At 45.1% G+C, this 23,534-nt stretch overlaps 3 protein-coding genes and 2 long non-coding RNA genes across 6 annotated transcripts; 3 read left to right on the top strand and 2 right to left on the bottom strand.

The window, feature by feature from the left end:
* Positions 1 to 28: 28 nt before the first annotated feature.
* Positions 29 to 3,930, top strand: LOC136522293 (uncharacterized). 2 transcript variants are annotated; one of them, XR_010775847.1, is made up of 3 exons: positions 29 to 105; positions 3,386 to 3,458; positions 3,572 to 3,930. It is a non-coding gene; the product is annotated as an uncharacterized lncRNA (long non-coding RNA). The 2 variants fall into 2 exon arrangements; XR_010775848.1 differs by lacking the exon at positions 29 to 105 and adding an exon at positions 3,008 to 3,245.
* A 1,195-nt stretch (positions 3,931 to 5,125) lies between these two features.
* LOC136522291 (uncharacterized) lies at positions 5,126 to 6,031 on the top strand. The gene is made up of 3 exons (XR_010775845.1): positions 5,126 to 5,207; positions 5,283 to 5,381; positions 5,467 to 6,031. It is a non-coding gene; the product is annotated as an uncharacterized lncRNA (long non-coding RNA).
* Positions 6,032 to 10,745: 4,714 nt separating this feature from the next.
* LOC136522290 (early nodulin-93-like) lies at positions 10,746 to 11,867 on the bottom strand. The gene is made up of 4 exons (XM_066516118.1): positions 11,726 to 11,867; positions 11,504 to 11,565; positions 11,318 to 11,393; positions 10,746 to 11,143 (listed from the first exon to the last, which is right to left on the bottom strand). Exons 1-4 carry the CDS (start codon positions 11,781 to 11,783, stop codon positions 10,998 to 11,000), a joined length of 342 nt encoding a protein of 113 aa, XP_066372215.1. The 5' UTR covers positions 11,784 to 11,867; the 3' UTR covers positions 10,746 to 10,997.
* Positions 11,868 to 18,843: 6,976 nt separating this feature from the next.
* Positions 18,844 to 19,467, top strand: LOC136523416 (protein ALP1-like). The gene has a single exon (XM_066517104.1). It carries the CDS (start codon positions 18,844 to 18,846, stop codon positions 19,465 to 19,467), a length of 624 nt encoding a protein of 207 aa, XP_066373201.1.
* Positions 19,468 to 21,224: 1,757 nt separating this feature from the next.
* On the bottom strand, positions 21,225 to 22,905 carry LOC136523415 (glutathione S-transferase T3-like). The gene is made up of 3 exons (XM_066517103.1): positions 22,840 to 22,905; positions 21,870 to 22,283; positions 21,225 to 21,785 (listed from the first exon to the last, which is right to left on the bottom strand). Exons 1-3 carry the CDS (start codon positions 22,903 to 22,905, stop codon positions 21,225 to 21,227), a joined length of 1,041 nt encoding a protein of 346 aa, XP_066373200.1.
* Between the last annotated feature and the right edge of the window lie 629 nt (positions 22,906 to 23,534).

The following is a 23,534-nucleotide window of genomic DNA, read 5'->3' as shown; positions in this document are numbered from 1 at the left end:
CCGCCGGCCTCCCTCTCTTCCTCTTCTCCCCCGCGCCGCCACCAAACCCTAACCCCCAAAATCGACCCCCGGTGCCACGATCTCGGCTCCCGAAGGTTCCTCGAGGTAATGGTCCCTCCCCTCCTCCATTCTATCCGCGTAGATGTGCTTACATTGTCCCTAATCATTTGGAATCAAGGTTGTTTGGTGATTTGGTATATTTGTGTTTGCATTTGCAAAATGTATGGCTTAGGATGATTGAGTGCATTGTTGTTTAACTGTTATATGTGATGAACATGTTAGGTTAGTTTGGTTTCTAGTTATTTTGGTCATTAGGGTTATTTGTTTATTGTAGGTGTCATTAGGGTTAGTTATTTGTTGGTCATTAGGGTTACTATGTATTTTATTAATTTGTTGGTCATTACATTTCAATTTGTTATGACTAGAAATGATTATGTTGTTGGGGTTGAAAAACGATGAAATGATATATTTTAGTTTCTACTTATTGGATTGAAATATATTCATATGTTACACTACTTGTTGTGTGATGGATGTAGATGGATAAATTAGTGAGGTTGCATCATGGAGGCCGTATTGTTAGGACAAGAGATGATAGTTTGGAATTTCTGGACATGTGTGAGGAGTTGTTGATTTTTTCTGAAACACCATCTTTGACCCAGTTAGTGGAGCGAGTGAAGGTTAAGTTAGGCTGGAATGAAGGAGACGTGCATGTTCAGTTTGAAGGTGTCATAGATGTTGGGTCGTCGAAGGGTCCTCGGATCAAGCGGTTGCTCAAAATTACAAACGAGTCTGAATGGAATGATTACAAGGCAGTTGTATTGGCCTCAGAAGTGCGATCTTTGGATTTAGTAGTAAGTAAGGAGTCCGGCTTAGGAAATGATAACTTCGAAGCATGGCCATCTTCCCCCGCTCACATAGGTTATGGTCCTTTGCCTAAAGAAGAAATACTTGTCACACAACTAGGCTACGGTGGAGATGAGGAAGAGAATCCGGTTGCCGATGGTGAGGGCAATCATGATAGTGATGAAGATGATGATGATTATGTAATTGTTGATGCAGAAGAAGGTTTGGACGATGCTAGCGGAGACTTTTCTATTGAGGATGAGCTTAGCGACGAAGATGATCTTAGTAGTGAAGAAGACTTTGGTGATGCTAGGGCTACGAACCGTTTTGACATGGAGATAGCTGGAGATGATGAGTCCTTCGTAGAGGAGATAGCCGAAGACTCTGATGACGATCGCCCTGTTGGTCGTCTGAATTTAAGGGAAATAGAGATATTGTCTAGGGTCTTGCCTTGGAGAGATCCACTAGTTGGTGATTTCGAGGACCTTAGCCATGGTCATAGGGCAGTAGCTGATGGTGGGCAAAGTGATACAACTGTGCCTGATGTTAGCGGTTGCCTCATCATACGGAAGGGCATATTGTTTGCTACCATGGATGAGTTGAAATCATGGTTGCAAGAGTACTCCATTGTACACAACCGACCTTTTAGGGTCATCAATTCATTCAAGGAGAAGAGGTACACTGTTGCTTGTGAAGAACAACAGTGTGGTTGGAGAGTATGTGCTAGGAAGACGAAGGCAGGCAAATGGAAGATTACCTCAGTGAAGCAACCACATGTTTGTGCCACTGCTGAGGCAGAAGAGAACCATCTGCAGCTCAATTCTAGATTCATTGCAAGGCAATTATGCCCCGTGGTGAAGCATATGCCAACCATTACGGTGTCTGCATTGGTTGAGATCATCTTCCAACGGTATAATTACTATGTCAAGTATGGGAAAGCATGGAGGGCAAAGCAGCGTGCACTGGAAATAATATTTGGAAATTGGGAAGAAGCTTATGAGCGCCTCCCTGTAATGTTGAACGCAATGAGGGCCATAAATCCTGGGATGCACTTCGAGTATTTACCTAAGGAGGGTGAAACAAGGAATGGTAGCCAGGTATTTGGAAGGGCGTTTTGGGCGTTCGGGCAGAGCATCGAAGCATTCAAGCATTGCAGGCCCGTCGTCTCAATTGACGGGGCCTTTCTTACAGGGAAATTTGAAGGCACAATGCTTATTTGTATTGGGACAGATGCAGAGGACCAGCTTGTGCCATTAGCCTTTGCGATTGTTCGGAAGGAGGACACGGATAGTTGGTGTTGGTTTCTCAGGCTAGTAAGACAAGTGGTAATTGGTCTGGGACGTGATGTTTGTGTGATATCCGATAGGCATGCTGGCATTCTGAATGCCGTAGAACAAGAGATTCCTGGTTACGGCCAAATACATCACCGGTGGTGCACCAGACACCTTGCTCAGAATCTTATAAGGCGTGATCACACAAAGGACAACTTCAAATTATTTGAGGAGGTTTGCAGGCAGCAAGAGGTTCAATTATTCAAAGACAAGTTAGATGCCCTGAAGTTAGCCACAAATGTTGATGGTAGGCAATTCTTGAGCGAGTTGATGGCGTCGAAGGATAAGTGGTCACTTGCATATGACACGGGTGGTTGGAGATGGGGCTTCATGACTAGTAACATGGCAGAGATGTTCAACAGCCTTCTAAGAGGTTGTCGTGGTCTGCCTGTGACTGCTATTGCCTCATTCACCTTCTACAAGTTGAATTCTTGGTTCGTTTCGAGGAAGAAGCATGCGAGGTCTCTATGGACAGCAGGCAAAGCTTGGCCACTTTTAGCATCTCAGGAACTAGCTTTCTCAAAGAAAAAGTCTAAACGACAGAAGGGTTCATGTTTCGATCCGATCAACCATGGATATGAGATTCTAGAGGGTGGCGGAACTAACATTGGTGGTGAAGACCGTGGTGCTCAAAAACATAAAGTAGTGATCAATGAGAACAAGTGTACGTGTGGAAAACCGATCATATACCATAGGCCTTGCTCCCACATGATTACAGCCTGTCGCCTTAGACGTGTTGACCCTGAGGTCCCTCCCTGTATGGCCGCGGAGTTCTCTTTGAGGAACCTAATGAGCACCTGGAATCCTCAGTTCGAGCCATATCTTGACGAGAGTCAATGGCCTACTTATGATGGCCCCAAGTATGTGGCTGATCTTGGTTTACTCTGGAAGAGTAGAGGACCTAGGCGGCGGAAGCGGTTCAGGATGGACATGGACCGAGCCACGAAAGGTAGATCAACCACGAGTAAGGTTGGGAGACATTTTGTAGAGGACACCCAAAAGAGCCGTTGCTCTGGTTGCCATAAGCCGGGCCACAATAAGAGAAAATGTCCTGAACTACTTAGACAACAGGTATCCATCAAGCTAGCTACTAGAATTGCTTTGTGTAATGGTACATTGGTTTACTTTTGTTTTTTTTATTTTTATGTTACTTCGTACCACATACACATGCTTTAACTTACACTAATGGTTTGTCATTGCTTATGTTGCAGGATGGATCGGTTCCCCCTTCTTGATCCAAGGTTCGATGAGCACCACCGGGCTCGGAGGATCGAGAACGGAGAGGTATATTCAATAATTCGTATGAAAACACTGCATTGTTCATGTTTTGCTCTATAGTCCATGCTCTTTATAAAGTGACATGCACTAATACTTTTTCATGCTTGTTTTTTTTGCAGGTTTTGAATGTGCTGAGGCCAATGACACATGAGGCCTCTACGACCATGGTCTACGACGAGAGGTACACGCCCCTCCTGAAGGTGGCGAACCTTGCTACCGTTGCTCGTGTTTGTCGTCGAGGCACGCCACCTTTCAACCCAGCGGCGCTGACGGCGTTGATAGATCGGTGGCGTCCGGAGACACACAGCTTTCACCTACCATGCGGGGAGATGACGGTCACTCTCGAGGACGTTGCCATGATCCTTGGAGTCAAAATCCGAGGATTCCCAGTGACAGGAGACATGGAGTCTGAAGGATGGCAGCAGCAGGTTGAGCACTTCTTGGGACGGCCCCTAGCGGCAGTTGAGGCTGGCAAGAAACGGCGCAGCAGTGGGGTGTTCCTGAGGTGGCTTCGTCAGCAGTTTCGGGAGTGCCCACCCAACGTAGACGCCAAGACCATGACATACTACTGTCGGGCCTATGTCCTCCACATGTTAGGTACGGTTCTCTTCCCTGACGGCACTGGAGACACGGCGTCCTGGATGTACATTCCGTGCCTTTTGAACTGGGAGGATGCCGGCAATAGGAGTTGGGGCTCGGCTATACTTGCCTTCCTGTACCGTCAGCTTTGCGAGGCTTGCCGCCGTCCTGGAGGCTCGCACGCTACAATGTCAGGCTGCATCACACTGTTGCAGGTAATAAAGCAAAGTTGTACAAGTTACCACTACAATTCAATGTATTTTCTTAACAAAAGTGATTAACATTCATGTTTCCACTCTTTTTTGCAGATTTGGATGTGGGAGAGGCTTCCAGTTGGGAGACCGCATCAGCTTCATCCCCCACAACCTTGGTTTCCTCAAGGAGACGCAGTTGTCGCCCCTACCGTGGCACACCTCTACGAGTGAGCCCATGGAACATACCATGTGTCACGCCACGCGTACATCAGCTTCACCAACGAGCTGGACACCCTTTTGCCACAGCATGTAAGTTTCCCACCCTTTTGCCCTAATCGAGGATATGTGCACAAATTGAGCGTCGACTAGTTGATGACGACGTTGTGTACAGGTTCAATGGAGCCCATATCGGCGGAGGCAAGTAACGGATCTCAACTTGAGCGCCTTGTGCATGGCAGACGAGGACGTCTGGACGATGAGGACCCCCCTTATTTATTTCTATGCAGTTGAGTACCATCTCCCTCACCGTGTAGCACGGCAGTTTGGTAGGCTGCAGCCTTCTCCGCCCGATGATTTCTCCACCGGTTGGCAGCTCCACAAGTACGTAACATACAATATTTTGTTCGTTTCACATGAAAGAATCATTGAGTAGGCCTTCATATTGCCGATTTGGTGTAAAATTTGCAGGTTCAACAGACAAAAAAATAAGAAGATCACCAACTGGCAGCTGGAGCACCATCGCTACATTGATGAGTGGATGTTGATGGAGTAGAACAACATGGGCATCCACGCCATCCATCGTGACAAGGCATTCCATGATTACCTTGTTTGGTTTGGTCAACGAACAAGGCTTCAATTGAGGCCCGCTTGGACGGAGCAAGACATTGCTGACATTGCAAGCGAGGATGAGGGCAACAACCCATATGACCAAGCTACCCGAGAAGGCAGGCAAGTTGAGATCGCCCCTGCGTTAGCCAGAGCTGTAAGTGATACAACTATTTCAATCTCTGAGGTCTTTACTGTGATAGAGACATAAATTATTGTTTTTGTTGCATAGAGCATGGAGATAATGAGGACAGTGGCCGACCAAGGAAGGGCATTGATGATTCCTGTGGGCGATCCTGATGAGGCCTCCATGTTACGACAACACATTCAGGTAGTCTTCTCTCATTCAGTTGATGTTACATCTTTATATAGTTTTGCGACCAACCCCACTTACTAATAGTGCTTTCAAAATGCAGCGTGCCATGCATCGCCTACGAAAGGTAGCTGCACGCCTTGGATGTAGACGTTCCCCGGATGTGGCAGTCCCACAACAGCTTGGTGCTGGACCTTCTACTGCACATGTTGGAGGGACTTCATCTTCACATGGTGCACATGGTGGCATGACTTCTTCTTCACATGGTGCAGCAACTACTGCAGAGGGTGGTCAAGGACATGGTCATTATGATGATGAAGTTGATGAAGGACAGGGAGAGTATGATCATGAGTATGATGAGATTGGCATGTCCCAGCTTGGAGATGCACCCCAAGGAACTCAAGGCCCCTCCGGTTCTGGACGTCCACATAGGACGCTCAGACCAGTGGATAGGTACACTCCAGGTACCTATCCGTTTGGGAGGGGAAAGCGTTACGCTCGCCGTCCACGTTAAGGTAGAAGGAGCGATAAAAGATCCAAAGACTTCATATGCTTTATTTTGTGCATGGACTATGTATGCATTGGACCTTGTACTATGTTTTGGACTATGTTTGTTGATTGATGAAACATATGTATGGACTATGTTGGATGTTGAATGTGTTGGACTATGTTGGATGCTTAATGTGTTGGACCTTTTGTATGTACGGATGTTGAATGAATGTGTCTGTCGGTGTGGTCATGTGTTATGTGAATGTGTGGAAGGTCGCCATGTTTCATGTTTCCAGCTATTAAGGGCCTCCGTCGCAACTCACAAGGAAGAAGGGGTGTCATCATCCCCATCCTTCACGTTACGATCAACCTCTGTTGGATCCACGGTGACATGTTAGGAGAGTCGGGGAGCTAGCGAAGGGGACGCAAAGGGGACGAAGCACGCAAAGAAGATCCACGGTGACATGTTAGGAGAGTCGGGGAGCTAGCGAAGGGGACGCAAAGGGGACGAAGCACGCAAAGAAGAGATGATATATTGGTGAACACAGGGGCTCGGCGTTTAGTCATTTGACGCCGACCCCTGGTACGTACTGGAAAGCAATTCACCGAAGCGCCGAGGTGCCCAAGCTCGGCGTTTAGTCATTTCACGCCGACCCCTGGTGCTTCCTGGAAACCCTTGCATCGAAGCGCCGAGGTGCCCAAGCTCGGTGTGTTATGACTAAGCACCGAGGTTCGGCCCAAACCGGGCCACGGCCGTTTCCAAACCCTAGGGTTGGCGTGGGCCGCCTCGACGCCGAGCCTCAGCCCAACTCGCAGAAAGCCGAGCCAAACCCTAGGGTCGGCGTGGGACGACTCAACGCCGAGCCTCAGCCCACCACACGGCCGCCAAACCCTAGGGTCGGCGTGCCCTAGGGTCGGCGTGGGCCGACTCAACGCCGAGCCTCAGCCCACCTCACACACGGCCGCCAAACCCTAGGGTCGGCGTGGGCCGACTCAACGCCGAGCCTCAGCCCACCTCACACACGGCCGCCAAATCCTAGGGTCGGCGTGGGCCGACTCAACGCCGAGCCTCAGCCCACCTCACACACCCCAAACCCTAGGGGAGCCTCAGCTCAACACGTAAACGCCGACCCAAACCATTTGGTATATGTTGCGATCCTATTTGCATGATTCAAATGAAAAATCTTTCTCAACGATTCCTCTTCGACTAACACGAGTTATACTAATAAGAGTAGACAAGTTATATTTATGTTTGTATATTTGTTCCTGCAGGAAAAACCGATTGTTGGTTCGATTTCAATCCCCTATTTTTAGGGAGACTCAAATCTTTTTATTCAGTTTGGGAATCAACCATAGTACATGAAACTTAGAGGTAGGTAAACTGCAATTTATGAAATAGCGGAGGCACAACGATTACACTCACATCAAAAGTAACAATGGCATGTCGCAAACTAAACCTAGCATGTCTTAGGGGATTGAAAGAAACAAGTGATACAGACATTACAAAGGGAACACACTCAAATAAAAACTAACAATGGCATGTTGCAAACTAAACCTAGCATGCCTTACGAGATTGAAAAGAACAACTCATACAAGCATTCCACATTCGGATTGACTAACAAATGTTGGTCCTAATAATGCTCCCACATATTGAACTGAGTTGCGCCTTCCCCATAGTATGATCCAGTTGACGGAGGCGGTGGTGGTGGCGGTGGCGGTGGCGGTGGAGAAGGAGGTCCGTCCTTCTTATGGTTCGTGCACTCACAGTACGGATTATTGCATAGTGCCTCCTCTGCATCATTGCTGTTGTCGTCGTCCGACTTGTCCTTGTTACCACTTCCAGGGCCATACTCTAGGTCAAAGATGCGTCCCTGTAGATATGTGATGTACTATTGATGGGGATAGATAGGAGGAGGGTCGACCCATCTAGTGAAGCCACAGTTATCTGGACAGCTTGAATCCTGAAAACCCATCTACCAATAAGTACTACTAGAAACTACATGCAAATCTTAAAAAGGAGAGAGTTCAAAGGCAATACAAATCCTCGCGGGCATCTGAAGAAACGACGGCCTCCACCGTCACAGTCGTTGTACATCTGCACAACGCAATCCAAACCGTGGCGGCATTTTGGCCAATCTTCAATGCGCTTATCGTATGATCTAAGAGGTCTCTCACGGGTGAAGTCACTCTTCCTCTCCAAAGGAAATTCCTCTATTGCTTCTTCAAAAGAATCAGGACCCAGAGAACCCTCCCACATAATCGGAGGTCCCTTCCTCACCCCCTTTCCTCTCCCTCCACCTAAACCCTTTCCACTCGAGGAACCTCCGCTCGACATTTGCTAAAACTAAACCAGAAAACAAGTTGTGTGGATGTGGAGCAAGACATGGAGCACTATATATAGATATGAAGGCAGGTTCACCATGAATGCTACGTGACAAAAAACATGTGTGCCTACTCATTTATTGAATTTGAAAAGGCTAGATGCTTCATCTGAAAAGCCTACAACCATGACTGGTCATTTCATCTGAAAAGGCTACACCTGTGTTTTGTCACTACATCTTAATGCAGTACATCACTCTGATATTAATTCATTGCGTCTACAGATACAACAGTAAATGAATCTAGGCTTTTCAGTGAGTTTTCAAATAGACTAGTACCCCTTTCAGTGACTGCAACAGTACTTGTAGCCCTTTCAGTGACTGCAACAACACAAGTAGTCTTTTCAGTTATACAAACAGTACCACTACAGTCTTCGGATAGTTAACGAAGTACATGGCATAAGACCATCTGAAATAAAATCATAGTGCATTACAACATAATAAAAAAATTCCAGGGAATAAGTTCATCTGAAATAAAAGCAGAGTGCATTACAACATAGTAAAAAAAGTCCAGGGCTACACGACATCGCTCGTGAATGAACCAAATACCTACTGAGTGCAACGAGGCCACTTTCCCTTCCTCTCGGCATCGGGATTCTCCTCCATCGCTGCCTTCGCTCGGCGCACACGCTCAATCTTCTTCTCCCTCTCCGCCCGGTACGCAGCAACACGCCTCCTTTCCTCCTCTTCCTTATGCTCCTTTTCTATAGCCTCCAGTCTGCGTCTCTGCTCAAACCTCTCCTTAACCTCCGCATCCCACTCCTTCAGGCCTTCTAGACGCTGCTTGTCCGACTCCTTGATCTCAGTGTCAATCCACTGCTCAAAGTCACACAGTGGTGGAACGGTCTGCAAGAAAAACAAATTGTTACAAAACAAATAAATAAGCAATACTTAATATCACAAGAAAATTAATTAACAAAATAAAAATTCCTCACAAACGATGCACGGCGTTGTTGCTTTGTAGGTTCCCATGCATAATTGGGACACATCCAGTACCTCTGCCTATATGTTTCCTCATCTTCAGAGATGTCTACCTTGCAAGGATCACCACAAAAGCACATTGGTCGAGGAACACCTTCAGGGAGAGGCTTTAGGTCGTAGGGATTTGCCCTCTGGCGACCATAGCTACAATTGAAAGAATTTAGTCATATTAACGGAGAACCAAACCTAAACCTAGGGTTTTCTATTTGTTGCACAGATAATGAATAAACATTGGGATTACCTTGGAATACGAGCTTTACCACGTCTTGGCATCCTAACGTTACGAAGAAAACGCCTTGGTCATAACAAATTGAAATGTAATGACCAACAAATTAATAAAATACATAGTAACCCTAATGACCAACAAATAACTAACCCTAATGACACCTACAATAAACAAATAACCCTAATGACCAAAATAACTAGAAACCAAACTAACCTAACATGTTCATCACATATAACAGTTAAACAACAATGCACTCAATCATCCTAAGCCATACATTTTGCAAATGCAAACACAAATATACCAAATCACCAAACAACCATGATTCCAAATGATTAGGGACAATGTAAGCACATCTACGCGGATAGAATGGAGGAGGGCAGGGACCATTACCTCGAGGAAGCTTCGGGAGACGAGATCCGGGCACCGGGGGTCGATTTTGGAGGTTAGAGTTTCGTGGGGGCCGTGGGGGATTTGGGAGCCGTGGGGGAATGGAGGAGGGGAGGGAAGAAGAAGAAGGGGCCTCGGCGCGGCCTAAAGGGTCCAGACCTTGGCGTTGAGTCGGATCACGCCGAGGTCTGGAGTCTCGGCGTTAAGTGACCCAACGCCGAGCTTCTGGGCCACCGTCCTCTGTTGGGCCGCCTGGGCCGCGCTCCGGATGGGGCCAGAGCTCGGCGCTCTGTCCGACCGCGCCGATGTTGGGTACTTGGCGTCGGCTGACACGACGCCGACGTCTCGGACCCACGCGCCAACGTGGCGACGACGACCCCGGTCGTCCGTGACGTGGCAGAACCTCGGCGTGGCGTGACACGACGCCGAGCCTCATATCTCGGCGTCATGTGCTAAGACGCCTAAAAATGGTCTATTTTCAGAAATTGTTTTGGCGTTGGTATTTTTCTAGAAATTGTTTTCAAAAGAGATCAAAATACGAAAATTTCACCTTTGCAGACTTCTTGAAGCCCATCCTGCGTCAGTGGAACCAGCAACGCTACCTTTAGGGAGTGGTGGGTGGTAGTATGACTGGGAGACTGCACCTGCCGGCAAGTAAAAAAAAAACTTGCAAATTCCTATGATGACATGCGCGATATTATATCTTCACCGGTTCCTCGATTAATCCCCATGACAGAAAAATTTTCACTGTGAGTCAGTTCATGCCATATTTAGTTTACTCGATCAGCTGTAGCATTAGGGATTTTCATTCGTACTCGTCTCCCTGTAGTAGGAAAACCTTTTTTTCAACTGCTTTCATTTTATTCGAGTGAACAGTTTTATACGAGTCTTATGAGGCGTGCACAAAGTACACCATGACAATAAGGGCTATTAGTATTTCATTACTGCGATAGATGTTACAGACAATACTAGCTAGCACACAGCATGAATATAATGCATGCATGTTCACAGCAGACGGCACCACTCGGCAGAAGCTAAGCTATGCTAATAAGCTCGCAGCAAGCCCCCTGCTGGTCTGCATTGCAGTTGCAGGGGCCTGCTTATTGCATGAAGTAGCTCGATCACACATACAGCAGTAGAACAAATCTTGCATGTCTTGTTTGTTTATCATCATCAAGGCCTGAAGAAGGCCGGGTGGGGACGGCCGGTGCCCTGGAAAGAGGTGTTCTTGAGGTGCTCTGGTGCGTTCTCGAATGAGTGCCGCCTCGCCAACGAGAGGATCTTCTTGTCGGCGGCGATGAAGTAGGCCATGCCAGCAACTGCAAGGTTCATTTGTTGACGTTGAGCAAGGCATGTTCTATGTTGTATGAGTACTATTACCACTAGGTTATCATGTAACATTCCAAGTTTTTCAGAGGGAAGTGAGTCTTGTTCAGGCGGAGGAAGAATCAAAAGATGGATGTACTACCCTACTAGATAACAAGAATATGTACCTGTGGAGATGATGAGAGCCTGGCCGGTGGGGTTGATGTTGGCCTTCGCCCAGGGCAGCATCCTTACACTCGCCAGCTGAACAACAGAGGTTACGGATCTCGAAATTGTCAGATAGATACGTACAACTTTATAATGGTATGGCGATATGCATATGCTCAAATAGATGGAACCTGAACGACACTCACGGTGGGAACTGCAGAGGCGACAGTTGCGACAGCTGCTGCCTTGAACCCTGCCAGGGTCGCCTCTGCATGCATCACACATGTATGTACTCAAACATCACGCAGTAGTAGTATGAAGCGTTTTAGCTTAGTAAGCACTAAGCAGACATCCATCATCGGAAGACAAGCTGTAAGGACGAGCGTGCAGTGTACTAGCTAGATGATCGGATCAGTGTTTGCATGTACCTCGGGAGCAGCGCTTGGCGAGGGCAAGCTTCTGGTCGAGGGACGTCGTCGTCGACATGGTGTATTTTGATCCTGTTCGTGAGGCTCGTGATCAAGCTAGTGGAGTGCGATGCGCAGCACTGGCTCAGAGAGAGAGAGAGAGCGAGCAGAGCACGTCTGGTTGCTGGAAGCGGCAGGGGAGGCCGTGAATTTATAGTAGGCCGCAGCTATCGGCGCATCGATCGGCTGCCGGGACGGCAAACGGTCGGCGGTGGCCGGTGGGCGAGGAGCTAGGGGGATGCATGGAACCGGCGGGCCGGACGTGGTTTCGGTTTCGGGGGGCAAAAAGGCATGCCGACTGCAGACTAGAGAGTGGCCGGCGAAGGCGACGAGAGCCTAGACGGGGACGTGTTCGTGTCGACGTGTTGTGTGATTCCATTCCAGGCCCCTGGCCGGACCACGCTTTCCTATCCAGATCCAGTGGTATCCCACTAGTGGCGTGGCGGGTTGGAGATGGATGCGGCGGGCACGGGCCTCCTCTGCCCACCATTTTGCCTAATAGATGATGGAGTAAGCAACGAGAACGAGAAAAACCAGGGAGGCTACTAGATGGTGGCACTTTCTTAGAGGACTGCCTTGGTCACCAGGAAGAGAGAGGAAGGAATAGTAAGAGAAAAAGGAAAAGCAACAATGAAGAAAGGAAGCTTTATTCGTTGGAGACGTCCATGGCTATTCAACTATGTAGTACTGGAAAAATAGCAACGCCTAGGGGCAAAATTTTCAATATAATAAGTTGCGCCCTAAAAGAGCCCCTAAATTGCATCACCGATCCTTGAACTGGTCTCAAGGTGCCATCAAGGTTCCCAAACTTTTAAAATAGACACCCAGGTCCCTAATAAATGTGCTAAGTTGATCCGTCTGCGTGCCATGGTGATTGTGCGAGAATATAATAGTGACATGTGGAGCCCACATACCAATACAAGAAAGAGACGAAACTAACATATAGGCCTCATATTTTGGAAAACTTGTCATCCTGAAAAACAAAGAAGCGAAGGTTGTCAACCCTTGACTTTGATTTGGAGTAAAGGTAAACATCACTCGAATGCTTTGAGGCCTCTCTCACTCAATTTTCTTTGCCCAATTCAAGAATGCCACGTGGTATTCATTCCTAACTCCGACAAGGTTAGGGTTCGGCGTTCAGAGGCTTACCTAAATTTGGCAGGCTTAGAAAGATTGCTAGGGGAGAAGGCTAGCTCGAAAAAAATGGTGGCGGGTGTGGGGGCAGCATGGTGAGGTGGCACTAGCATTGCCGGTCGGGTAGTGGGGGAAGGCGGTTGGGCGTGGAAAGGGTAAGAATGTGACGGAGATAGCCCGACAACCTCCATCGGTTTAGCATGGTGGCGGTCATAAGCAGCGGCGAAGGCGGTGGGGGAACTCTACTGCAGATGAAGAAGATAACGAGTCGGAGGCACATATGATGGATGCTAAGGAGGGACCCTGCTGGACACAGCGGGGATGCCGTCACTAGGCGGGAGGGGGAGGCAGTAGGGGCGAGCGGCCTGTTGAGGTCGGGCGAGGTCAGGTGCAGGCGCACGGTGAAAGAAGAGGAAGGAAAGAGGATAAAGTGAAGAGAAAGATTTAACGTGAATCCTCTATTTTATATGTAACGATATTTTTTTAAGCAATGGTTGCCCTTATAGATCACTTAATTGCTGACTATACGGACTCGCTCTAAGCCTAGCTAGCCGCGCCTACTAGGCAATCTTCCTTCGTTGCGCTACACTACCGTGGCTAGTTTGTTTGCAGATTCGTTTTTCTCGGCGCCCAAACGAAGCATAGTGTCTGGCACGTGGTTTTAGGCTTTTAGCTTGAGAGTTGGGAAACGGAGGGAAAGATCTTCTTGTTGGGTCATGGATGCTAGCGCTAGGTTCAGCATCTACATATTATATTCTAATCATCAAAAGTGAAACACAAGGAACCATGCAACACTGCAAGATCATCGACACGGTGCATGGAGCTCGGACACATTTCAACGGTCAACATGTCAACATGCTGTCACTGCTTGCGTGTACACAGCACTAATAGTTGCTGGGTTTAAGGTGAGAGTACGCAAGCACTTACATATAATACAGTGGCCCTCTTTGCTTCTCTTATAATCCATATTTTTTAACTTATTTTTTAGTCGGAACAACATTTTTCTCTCACGACAAATTAATAAAAACAGTATTTCGGCCTGCAAACGGAGCCAATCGCTCGACCAAGAATAAATTCCTGTCTCCTCCGCGCTTTGGCAACTGTACAAAACACTGTTCTGCACTGTCAGCTATTTTCACTTCGTGCACATTCGTTTCACTTCTCATTAATTTTTACTTACTGCTCATTCACCTTTAATCTTGGTCCTGTTTAGTATTCGCGTCTAGTACTATATATTATCGACGATGTAATTGCATACCGTCAACTCCTGCTGGGGTGGGTGCGATAGGCTCTCCCGGAGGTGCAGGCTCGGTCTTGATAGTGTTGAAAATATCACCGAAATTTTTGTCAATAGTATTTAGGAATTTTAGTGCCTTTCGACCAGAACCTTTTGAAAAAAGTGATATATTGAAGTCTAAACCCTAGTAGTTTGCATCGCCTTTTTTTTCAACTCGATAGCTCTTGGGCATCTTTTATTTTTAGAGTGCTTCATGGCTTCACAAATCATGATAAGTACTTATAAAGATTGGAAATACTCAAAACTCGGCTTATTGTACAAAGCATTATAGAAATATCACAAAAATTTGGACCAAATTTTGGTATTTCGGTCAGGACCTACCAATAAAAAAACCATAGCGATCCTAAACGCTGTTCCTAGTAGGGCATCTGAGGATTGCTGCTTGAACTAGTTACACATTGCATCCAAACACACTTAGGGTCCGTTTGGTTGGGCTTTTGGTTTTAGTTTTTGGTCCAAAAAGCCAAAAGCCCAACTAAAGGGGCTGCTTTTGAGGCTGCTTTTTCAGAAGCAGCTGCTTTTCCATATTACATTTTTAAAAACTGGTTTGATCCTGCTTTTGATTTTTGGCTTTCTGTTTTTCGAAATTGGTGGAATAAAAAACTCTTCCATAGTTGTTTCAAGAGAGATAAAGATAGAAGGTATATTTTATACTTGTTTAACTAAATAGCTTTCAGCTTTTCTATAGCTCACATCACACAGCAGCTTATCCACAGCTCACAGCCCACAGCAGCTTTTTTTCACAGCCACAGCTCAACCAAACACACCCTTAGTCAATCATGGCACTGCGCCACACTACCACACTTGTATATGGCTAGCTGTTGTCTGCATACGAGCTCTCCAGTGAGGTAGGGAATGAATTAGGGATAACTTATTAGACCTGTTCTGTTGCACTACTTCAGCAGTACTTTTCAGCGAACCAACATTATTTTTTTCTCACAACATTTCAGCATATGCATCAACATAAGCCAAATTTCAACATAAGCATCTGAAATGGGCGTGCGTTTCGTTTTATGCTGAGATTATTTCAGCTAATTATTTGATGGACACCCACTACAACAACCAAATTTCAGCATAAGCATCTGAAATGGGCGTGCGTTTCGTTTTATGCTGAGATTATTTCAGCTAATTATTTAATGGACATCCGCTACTACAGAAACATTTCGTTTTATGTTGAGATTATTTCAGCTAATTATTTAATGGACACCCACTACTACAGAAACGACTAGTAGGTGCGGCTCCAGATGGTTTGTAGGGGCGGTTTTACCCGCCTCCCCTACCAAAGGGTGGCTACAAATCCACGGATTTGTAGGGGCGGCTGGCTAACTGCCCCTACAAATTTGAGCCGCCCCTACAAATCATTTTCCAGAAATTCGCACATTTTTTCGCGTAAAATCGCGCTACGCGGCTGCCGGGGTTCGAACCTGTGACCTCAGGCTCGCGCGTTCCCTCCTCTAACCACTCCACCCAATATTCAAATGTGTCTATATTGGATTTTGGTTCCCCACGTATTATCCTAAACCGAACATAAATTGATTGTTTGAGGCCCTAAATGAATTTAAATAAAAAAAGTTGTCAACTACAAAGTTTCATAACTTTTCGAGATCTACAACTTTTATTTTGGTAGTATCTCCATCCGAGGCCGTTAACAAAATTTGAATTTTAAATTTGAGAAATTCAAACGTAGTTTTCCATCTCAAGATGATTTCAAATAAAAAAGTTATCAACTACAAAGTTTCATAATTTTTCGAGATCTACAACTTTCATTTTTCCTGTTTATCCATCCGAGGTCGTTTAAACAAATCAAATTTCAAATTGTTGAAAATTCAAATGTAATTTTCGTTAACAAGAAGATTTTAAATCAAAAAATTGTCAACTACAAAGTTTCATAACTTTTCGACATATACAATTTTTATTTTGGTTGTTTCTCCATCCGAAATCGTTTGAAAAATCCAAATTTCAAATTTTAGAATTTCAAACGTAGTTTTCCTTGACAAAATGAATTCGAATGAAAAAGTTGTCAACTACAAAGTTCTATAACTTTCCGAGATCTACAACTTTTATTTTGATCATTTGATCATTAGACATAGTGGTAGTAACATTGTTCACAAAATTTACATATCCCTCTTATAGTTTATAAAATTATAAGAGGGATATGTTCATTTTGTGAATAATGTTACTACCACTTTGTCATATGAAGAAATGACAAAAATAAAAGTTGTAGATCTTGATGAGTTATACAACTTTATAGTTTATGACTTTTTCAGCTAAAATCATTAATGTTTTAAAATGATGTTTGAAGTTATCATTTTTTGAAATTCAAAATTCAAATAGATAAAACACAGTCACGTAAAAAGATGAATAAAATAATAGCTGTAAGAATACAATAAATTGATAGAGCATGATTTTAGAAATTTTTAGAAAAAAAATTATCAAATTTGTAGAGGCGGCTCATAACACCAGCAACCCCTACAAATGGATTTATAGGGACGGCCCATTTGACTACTATTTGTAGAAAAAAAAGAGACATTACTGCAAATCGTTTTTGTTGCAGTGACCTGGCATCTCTTCGGTTCCTACCTCACAAATTAAAGAGTCGACAGATCAGCCGAATGCACATTATATTCAGTCTGAGATGGTGATAATAAAACGAGCGCTACACAGGAAAAAAAAGGGGTAAAGTGGGATGGAATGAAGCACCGACCAGCGTGCGTGATCCACGCGTGCGCGCACGGCTTACACAAAAAAAATATGGCGCCGCATCGTAGGGGGCCAAACCAAACGGATGGTAGCTGCTTCTTCGTGGCAGTCAGAATACTCCCATCGTCCGGACTCCGGACTAGCAGTAGCAGCTAGTCACGCCGGATCTGTACTGTCCAACGAGGAGTTAACATTTGTCCAGACAAGGAAATACTCTATTAGAGCAACTCCAGCCCAGCATGCAAATTGGGCCTCTATTTTTTTCATTTGCATGCTGGCCTGCAAAAAATAGGGACCCAAATTTGCTTCCAACTCCAGCCCAACACCCTATTCCAGCCCAAGAACGCCCCGCACACGCGCCGCCGGCGCCCCGCACACGCGCCCCGCCCGCGCGCCGCCAGCTCCGGCGCCCCGCCTGATCCACGCCACCGACGGCGAGTCGAAGCCCCTGGACCGCACGAAGCCGCCTCGACGTCGACCGCCGGAACCACCTCGCCGCGCGACGCCCTCGCGCTGCGCCGTCCCGGCCGCGTCCCAGCTCGCCGTGAACCGCGACCCGGACGACATCTTCACGAGCCCTAGTGAGCAACCCCCTGCCCAAGGCCCTTCCTTTCCTCTGTGTTGGACCTCCCATGCCTGTCCCGGCCTTCGCGCATCGATGCCCCTGTCCCGGCCTGTCCCGGCCTTCGCGCCCCTACCCAACTCCATTTGTTCTTGTTTTTTTATTTGATAAAAAATTTAGGACCATTAACTGATTGAAGAAAGCAAACAGCTCCTTGACTGGTAGTATAACATGGAGCAATGCTAACTTTGATGCAAGAAGAGACAGATCAATTGTCTCTCAATAAAACTCAGCTGGCACATTATTAGCACAAAACAGTTGTAAACTGCCGTGGGCTACTGTTGCTGTAATCTCAGCACGTTGCTTTTGATTCTGAGTAAAAGCTTCCAACAGTTACAACTAAGCACTAATATCATTTCTTACTTACACAGATTCTAGTAGCTCTTAATACAATATCTGCATAATTTTACTCTACAAGCCTCCATCGGCCTCTCCTTCCTTCCCTTATTCTCTTGGAGACGGCAATGGCTGATCCGAACCACCTTCTGTTGCATCTCCAAAAAGTTCCGCAACAACAGCAGCCCTTGCCGACTTTGCTTTTTCATCATCCCCAGACAGGTCAGTGGTTGTAGCTTCCTTTGCCTCATCGCTGGGAGGCTCGCTGGATGATTCTACCATAGCCTCAGCAGACACGGGTGTCTCTTGTTTCCCAGTGTCAGCTTCATTAGATTCTGTATTTTCGCCACTAGGAGCAAGCTCGGTGTTTAGCCGTCCCTGCAAGGCAGCAGCAGTCTTCATTAGTTTCTATGCTACCCCCTTGACTAGGAACAACAGTTTCTTGAACAGGCTCCGATTCCACAACAGTTTCAGATGAAACAACAATGTCACCCTCTGCTGCACATTCATCCCCTGTACTAGTTGCCAGTTCCACTTGCATAACAGAAGTTTCATCAATTGCCTTGGGTTCTGCAATGTGCTCAGATTGGGAAGCAAACATTGGTTCAACCATCAACGCAGCAGTTGTAGGAGAATCATTCTGCCAATCCATGTTCTCTGGGAGGGTAGAGGTGGTTTGAGTAGGCAGAGTTTCTTGGCGATCAACACCAGCAGTTGTAACTGATTGCTCCATGTTTGTTCTTGTTGCACTAAGGTGGAAGATGAGATGTCGAAATCAAAATATTACACTTTTTATAGGTAGAAGAAAGCAATAGCAATACAAACTTTTCTGTTAACTTTTTCCCTTTTTTTGTTGCTATGGCAGATGTCAAGGTTTGTAACTAGAGCTCGTCGAGGGTGGGATGAAGAGGATGAATCTGATGATGACGACCTCTTCATCATTGCTGGTCTTCTTGAGGAGCATACGAAGGGAAAGAAGATGGGCCGACCATGATCCTTGAGGCCGTTGCATCACAAGATCTATGGATCTGGCATGCATTCTTCGGCCTTCCAGGTTCTCTAAATGATATCAACGTTTTGCGCCGCTCTCCACTCTTCCAAAGTCTGACCTCTGGGACGGCGCCACAAGTGGAATACATGGTCAATGGAAACAAGTACACAATGGGGTACTATCTTGCTGATGGGATATACCCAGCCTGGGCAACGTTTGTCAAAGCTTTTCAACATCCACAGGGCAACAAGAAGATCCACTTCACAATGGCACAAGAAGCAGCGAGGAAAGATGTGGAAAGAGCGTTTGGGGTGCTCCAAGCTCGCTTTGCAATTGTGCGGGGTCCTGCAAGAATGTGGCATAAGGAAGATCTATGGTACATAATGCAAGCTTGTGTAGTCTTGCACAACATGATCATTGAGGGTGAGCGAGATGAGGAAGATGATTTTAACTACCATCAGGAGGGTGTCCCTGTGTTGCAACCTATGGACTACCAACGTCGTAATCCGCTTGTGCTAGAGGACTTCCTAAAGATACACGACGAGATTGAGGATAGGTCTTCACATGAGCGACTTCGTGATGATCTTGTAGAGCACTTGTGGGCAATTCATAGTTCAAGCTAGTGATAGATTTCAAGCTTGTCCCTGTCTTGTAATGTTGATAACGCGGGTAGTCTAGGATGATGTGTGTTTGTGACTAGTATCATGCTTGCTACTTATATGGAAGAATCTGAGGATTCGTTTTAACCATCTCAAGCCATGTGGTTTTGTTGAATAATTAGAATTTACTCTTGCTCCAATGATTGTTATTTCATAATGCATATCAATTTAATTTCTGTATATTGATCCTGCCATTTGCATTACCTGGGAATGAGTTTGTGTTTATAGCTGTCAGTATATCTTTTATGCCATAACGCAGATGACAGTGTGCCATTAGAAAAGACCTCTTTTATGCCGTATAGGATGATGTGTGTTTGTGACTAGTATCATGTATGCAGTATTATAGTGAAACATCTGGTAATTTTGACATGTCTGTTTTGCTACTACAGTAAAGCTCATGCTGATCAAGTTGCTTGCAACATAATGGAATGAGACAAGTTTTGTGTTCAAGACATTCATGAAGCAAGTTTTGTTTTCAAGAAATGATCACAGACAAAGCTGCAAGATACAAATATAATGTGCCAATTTATAAAATTCTCAAATCAATAATACACATGGAGTTTCTGAATAATTATGTAAGCACATTTCAGTTATTAGTTAGAAAAAAAAGGATTATGTTTAATAGCCAAGAACTGAACAAGCCTCATCATACATTTTAATAGCTTCTTCTGGAGATTTCTCCTCCAATGCACTGGTTTCATAATATTATGTTTAGAACATAAGCATCCATAATGTCACAATTGTAGGAGGTGTCATTTAAATTTACCTGGCACCCTTTGCTAGAGCATCGGATGCAGGTTGTGGCCTTCCACATTCACGGTATAATTCTGAAGCTCTGTGATAGAAATCAGATACTTCATTAGCTAAGGGTACACTAGGTAATTGTATAATGATATGAAAAATTAAAAAACCAAAACTGCAGAGAAATTTCCGAAGGATACGAGGAGATCATTTCCTATCCTTTTGAGGCCTTCTCAAATGCATCTTTTGCTTTCTCATTGTCCTTTCTGAACCTATACGCAATTGCTTTAAAGAAGAAATGAATTTCACTTATATGCTCCCCGGTGAAAAAATTGCTATCAAGAAAAATAAGGAGGATGGTAAAGTCACCGACCAGCTTGCTCATACAAGGAAGTAGCACTTTTCCAATCAGCATTCCACCTTGTAAAACTCAATTTTGTTCTGCGAGAAAGGGTATATTCAAGAAATTTTGAGGGAACGTGCCTTACACAGAGAATTATAGGTTGCTGAAACAGGACCCTTTTAGGTGTCACATTGATAAAAGTAATACAAGTAAAAGCAGGAAAACCAGCAGACATACTATGCAGCAGTCAATCACACTCACACACTATAAGAAAATAATTTTTAACGGTAAAGATCTGACCATACTGATATATTGCTATGTTCAAGGAAATCAAATAAAACTCTGAACCTATTGTGTACTGAAGACAGCAGTTAGAACTGATCTTGTTCAAGAACTGAAGACAACAGTCAGATAGCTGTTCACATTTCAGGATATGCCAAACTCCAGTTTTCTGGACTACAGTACAGTTAAAATAAAACAGCAGTCACATGCAGTCCAGATAACTGTTCACATTCAGCTAGCATCCATCGCCTACACTAATACAGACATAAGTTCACATAATACAGACATAAGTTCACATAAACTTAAGTTCACATAAACTTAAGAAATGACCACTAGCACTCCACTCTCACCAAACCTACACTCCACTCTCACCACTAGCAGTCTCGCCTACACTAGCACTCATCGCCTTCGCAATCTTCGCTCTCTTGGCCAACACATATGCCCTTTGATCATTGTCCATGGTGGTCACATCACAAAACATAATTTTCTGTTCCTGCTCCCACTGCAGCCGCTGCTCCTCCATCTCAATCCTGCGCTGCTCAAGCATCATATCCTTCTCCCACCTTTCTTTCTTCATCTTATGTTCCTCGGTCTTCATTACCATCAAGTTTTGCATCATATCCTTGTACTCGTCATCTCCTTCATTCTTTTTCAGCTTCTCTTTGGATTGCTTTCTACCCGGAGGTCGGGCTTTCTTGGCAGAAGGGACTGAGGAGCTCTCTTGGCCTTGGGCGGTTGACTCATCGTCTTGTTCACTTCCTACTGGGAGGTTGAGCTCTCTGGACTTGGCTGGCCTCTTGTTGCCTTCAAGTGTCGATTCGAACTTCTGAGTATGCCTCAACGTGAGCCAGCAATGTTCGAATTGACAATTTTTGCCCTTCGCTTTTCTGGCATACCTTGCTTGGGCTTCAAGCAGCTGCATCAAAGATCAAGTGCATGATTAGATATATAGCAATGTCAAGATATATAGCAATGACAAGGTATGGGATGAACCAATTACATGCTCTTTGTATGGAATGCCGCTTGGATGACGACGCTCGACCTCCTCGTAGTAGCCTTGGAATTTCATGCACTCCTTTAGTATGATCCCAAAGCGATGCTCGAGTGAATTGGGAGTCCTATCGGACTCAAAGTCCCTGTTGCTGTGGAAATCATTTCCGATCCTCTCCCAATAAGTTTTCCCTGGCTGGTTATTCCCTATGATAGGGTCATTGCTGATATGAATCCAAGATTTGCAAAGTTGGATATCCTCAAGATTAGTGTAGTTGCTGCCTCGCTTGGATGATCCTTTGCCGCCAGTACTTGGAGTGGCATCCTGCTGCCTCAGCACTTCCAAATCATCATCCGCTTCCTGTGTCAATATGGTTGTGAAATATCCTCTTCCTCTTCCTGCTGCACTTGAAGCCCTTGGTTCCTGCAAAAAAACATAAACTCCATATTGTCAGTTCAGTCCCATGCAATGTAATGCAAGTGCAAAAAACATAAATCAATGAAGGACTCCAGATTGTCAGTTCAGTCCCGTTGGCTTCGGGGAGGCTGAAAAATACCGTTGCCCATGGCTGCCATGACAAGCCAAGGCTGACTTGAGGACTCTCTCTGTGAGTTTTTGAATCGATGGTTCATGCTGTACAATTGCAAATGCTTTAGGGAGCTTGATGTTAGATTAAAATGGTTTCTTGAAGTAATGACTACTCTCTCTGCAGCTTGAAATTGCACCGCGACAAACTACTTAAGAATATATCCGAGTTTACTTAAAAAGAGTAGGCCTATAACTAAGATTTTCATGAAAATATGGACTTGTGCTAACATCCAGTGTTCTACTGCCCAGAGGAATATACCAGACATGAATGTACCTATGGTCATTGTTAGCTTTGGTACTTTTTAGTATTTTGGTATCTCAGATATCCATGTAATACATAGCATCTAATTGAAAAACTATCTGATCTCATCCTACCAAACTGTTAGTATACATGACAGAAAGCTTGTCTACCATGACTTCCTCTGTTAGTATACATGACAGAAAGCTTGTCTACCATGACTCCCTCCTATCCTATTGTAGTTGCCATTTTAGCTCTATTGGAGCAACATACTTTGCTCCTACGAATTGTACCATAGATTCTCGAACAGTATAACACCACTGCCATTCTACTGAGAAGCAATGAGTAGGGCTATTTCACGGAAAGTGTTGCCTCGGACAACCAAACTGACAAGTATTTGCTGATCAAATGCACTTTCTGGCTAGACAGCAAAGTATCACATGGCATTCTGGCTAGACAGCTAAACACCAGGCAGTTAACAAACATGCTACAATTGTACTATATGTTCTCATCGTGGCCCAAATTGCAGACAAGTGAGCACGCCTCAGCCCTTCAGAAGCTCAAGTATAACACAGCTCAGAACCAAAACAAAAGCAAAATAATGGCTGCCTGATCTGAACAGGCACATGACTGAGCTCAATGTGGAACAAGCAAAAATAGGTGAGTGACCAGCAAGAAAGGCCAAGTATCTTCTGCAATGTCTATACTAGATTTCTTTTGTATTGTACTTGTATAATGTTACAGTTAGTAACACAATCTTATAGAAAGTAATAGCACATACAAAAAAGATCAGAGAACATATGATTGTGATTGCCATAGCACATGCACATAGCTTATCTAAAATGTTT

The sequence above is a fragment of the Miscanthus floridulus genome, chromosome 18 (genome assembly GCF_019320115.1).
Source record: "Miscanthus floridulus cultivar M001 chromosome 18, ASM1932011v1, whole genome shotgun sequence".
In the NCBI taxonomy this organism is placed as follows: domain Eukaryota; kingdom Viridiplantae; phylum Streptophyta; class Magnoliopsida; order Poales; family Poaceae; genus Miscanthus; species Miscanthus floridulus.
Note: the sequence above shows the minus strand (reverse complement) of the source record. Positions and strands in the feature narration are given on the sequence as shown.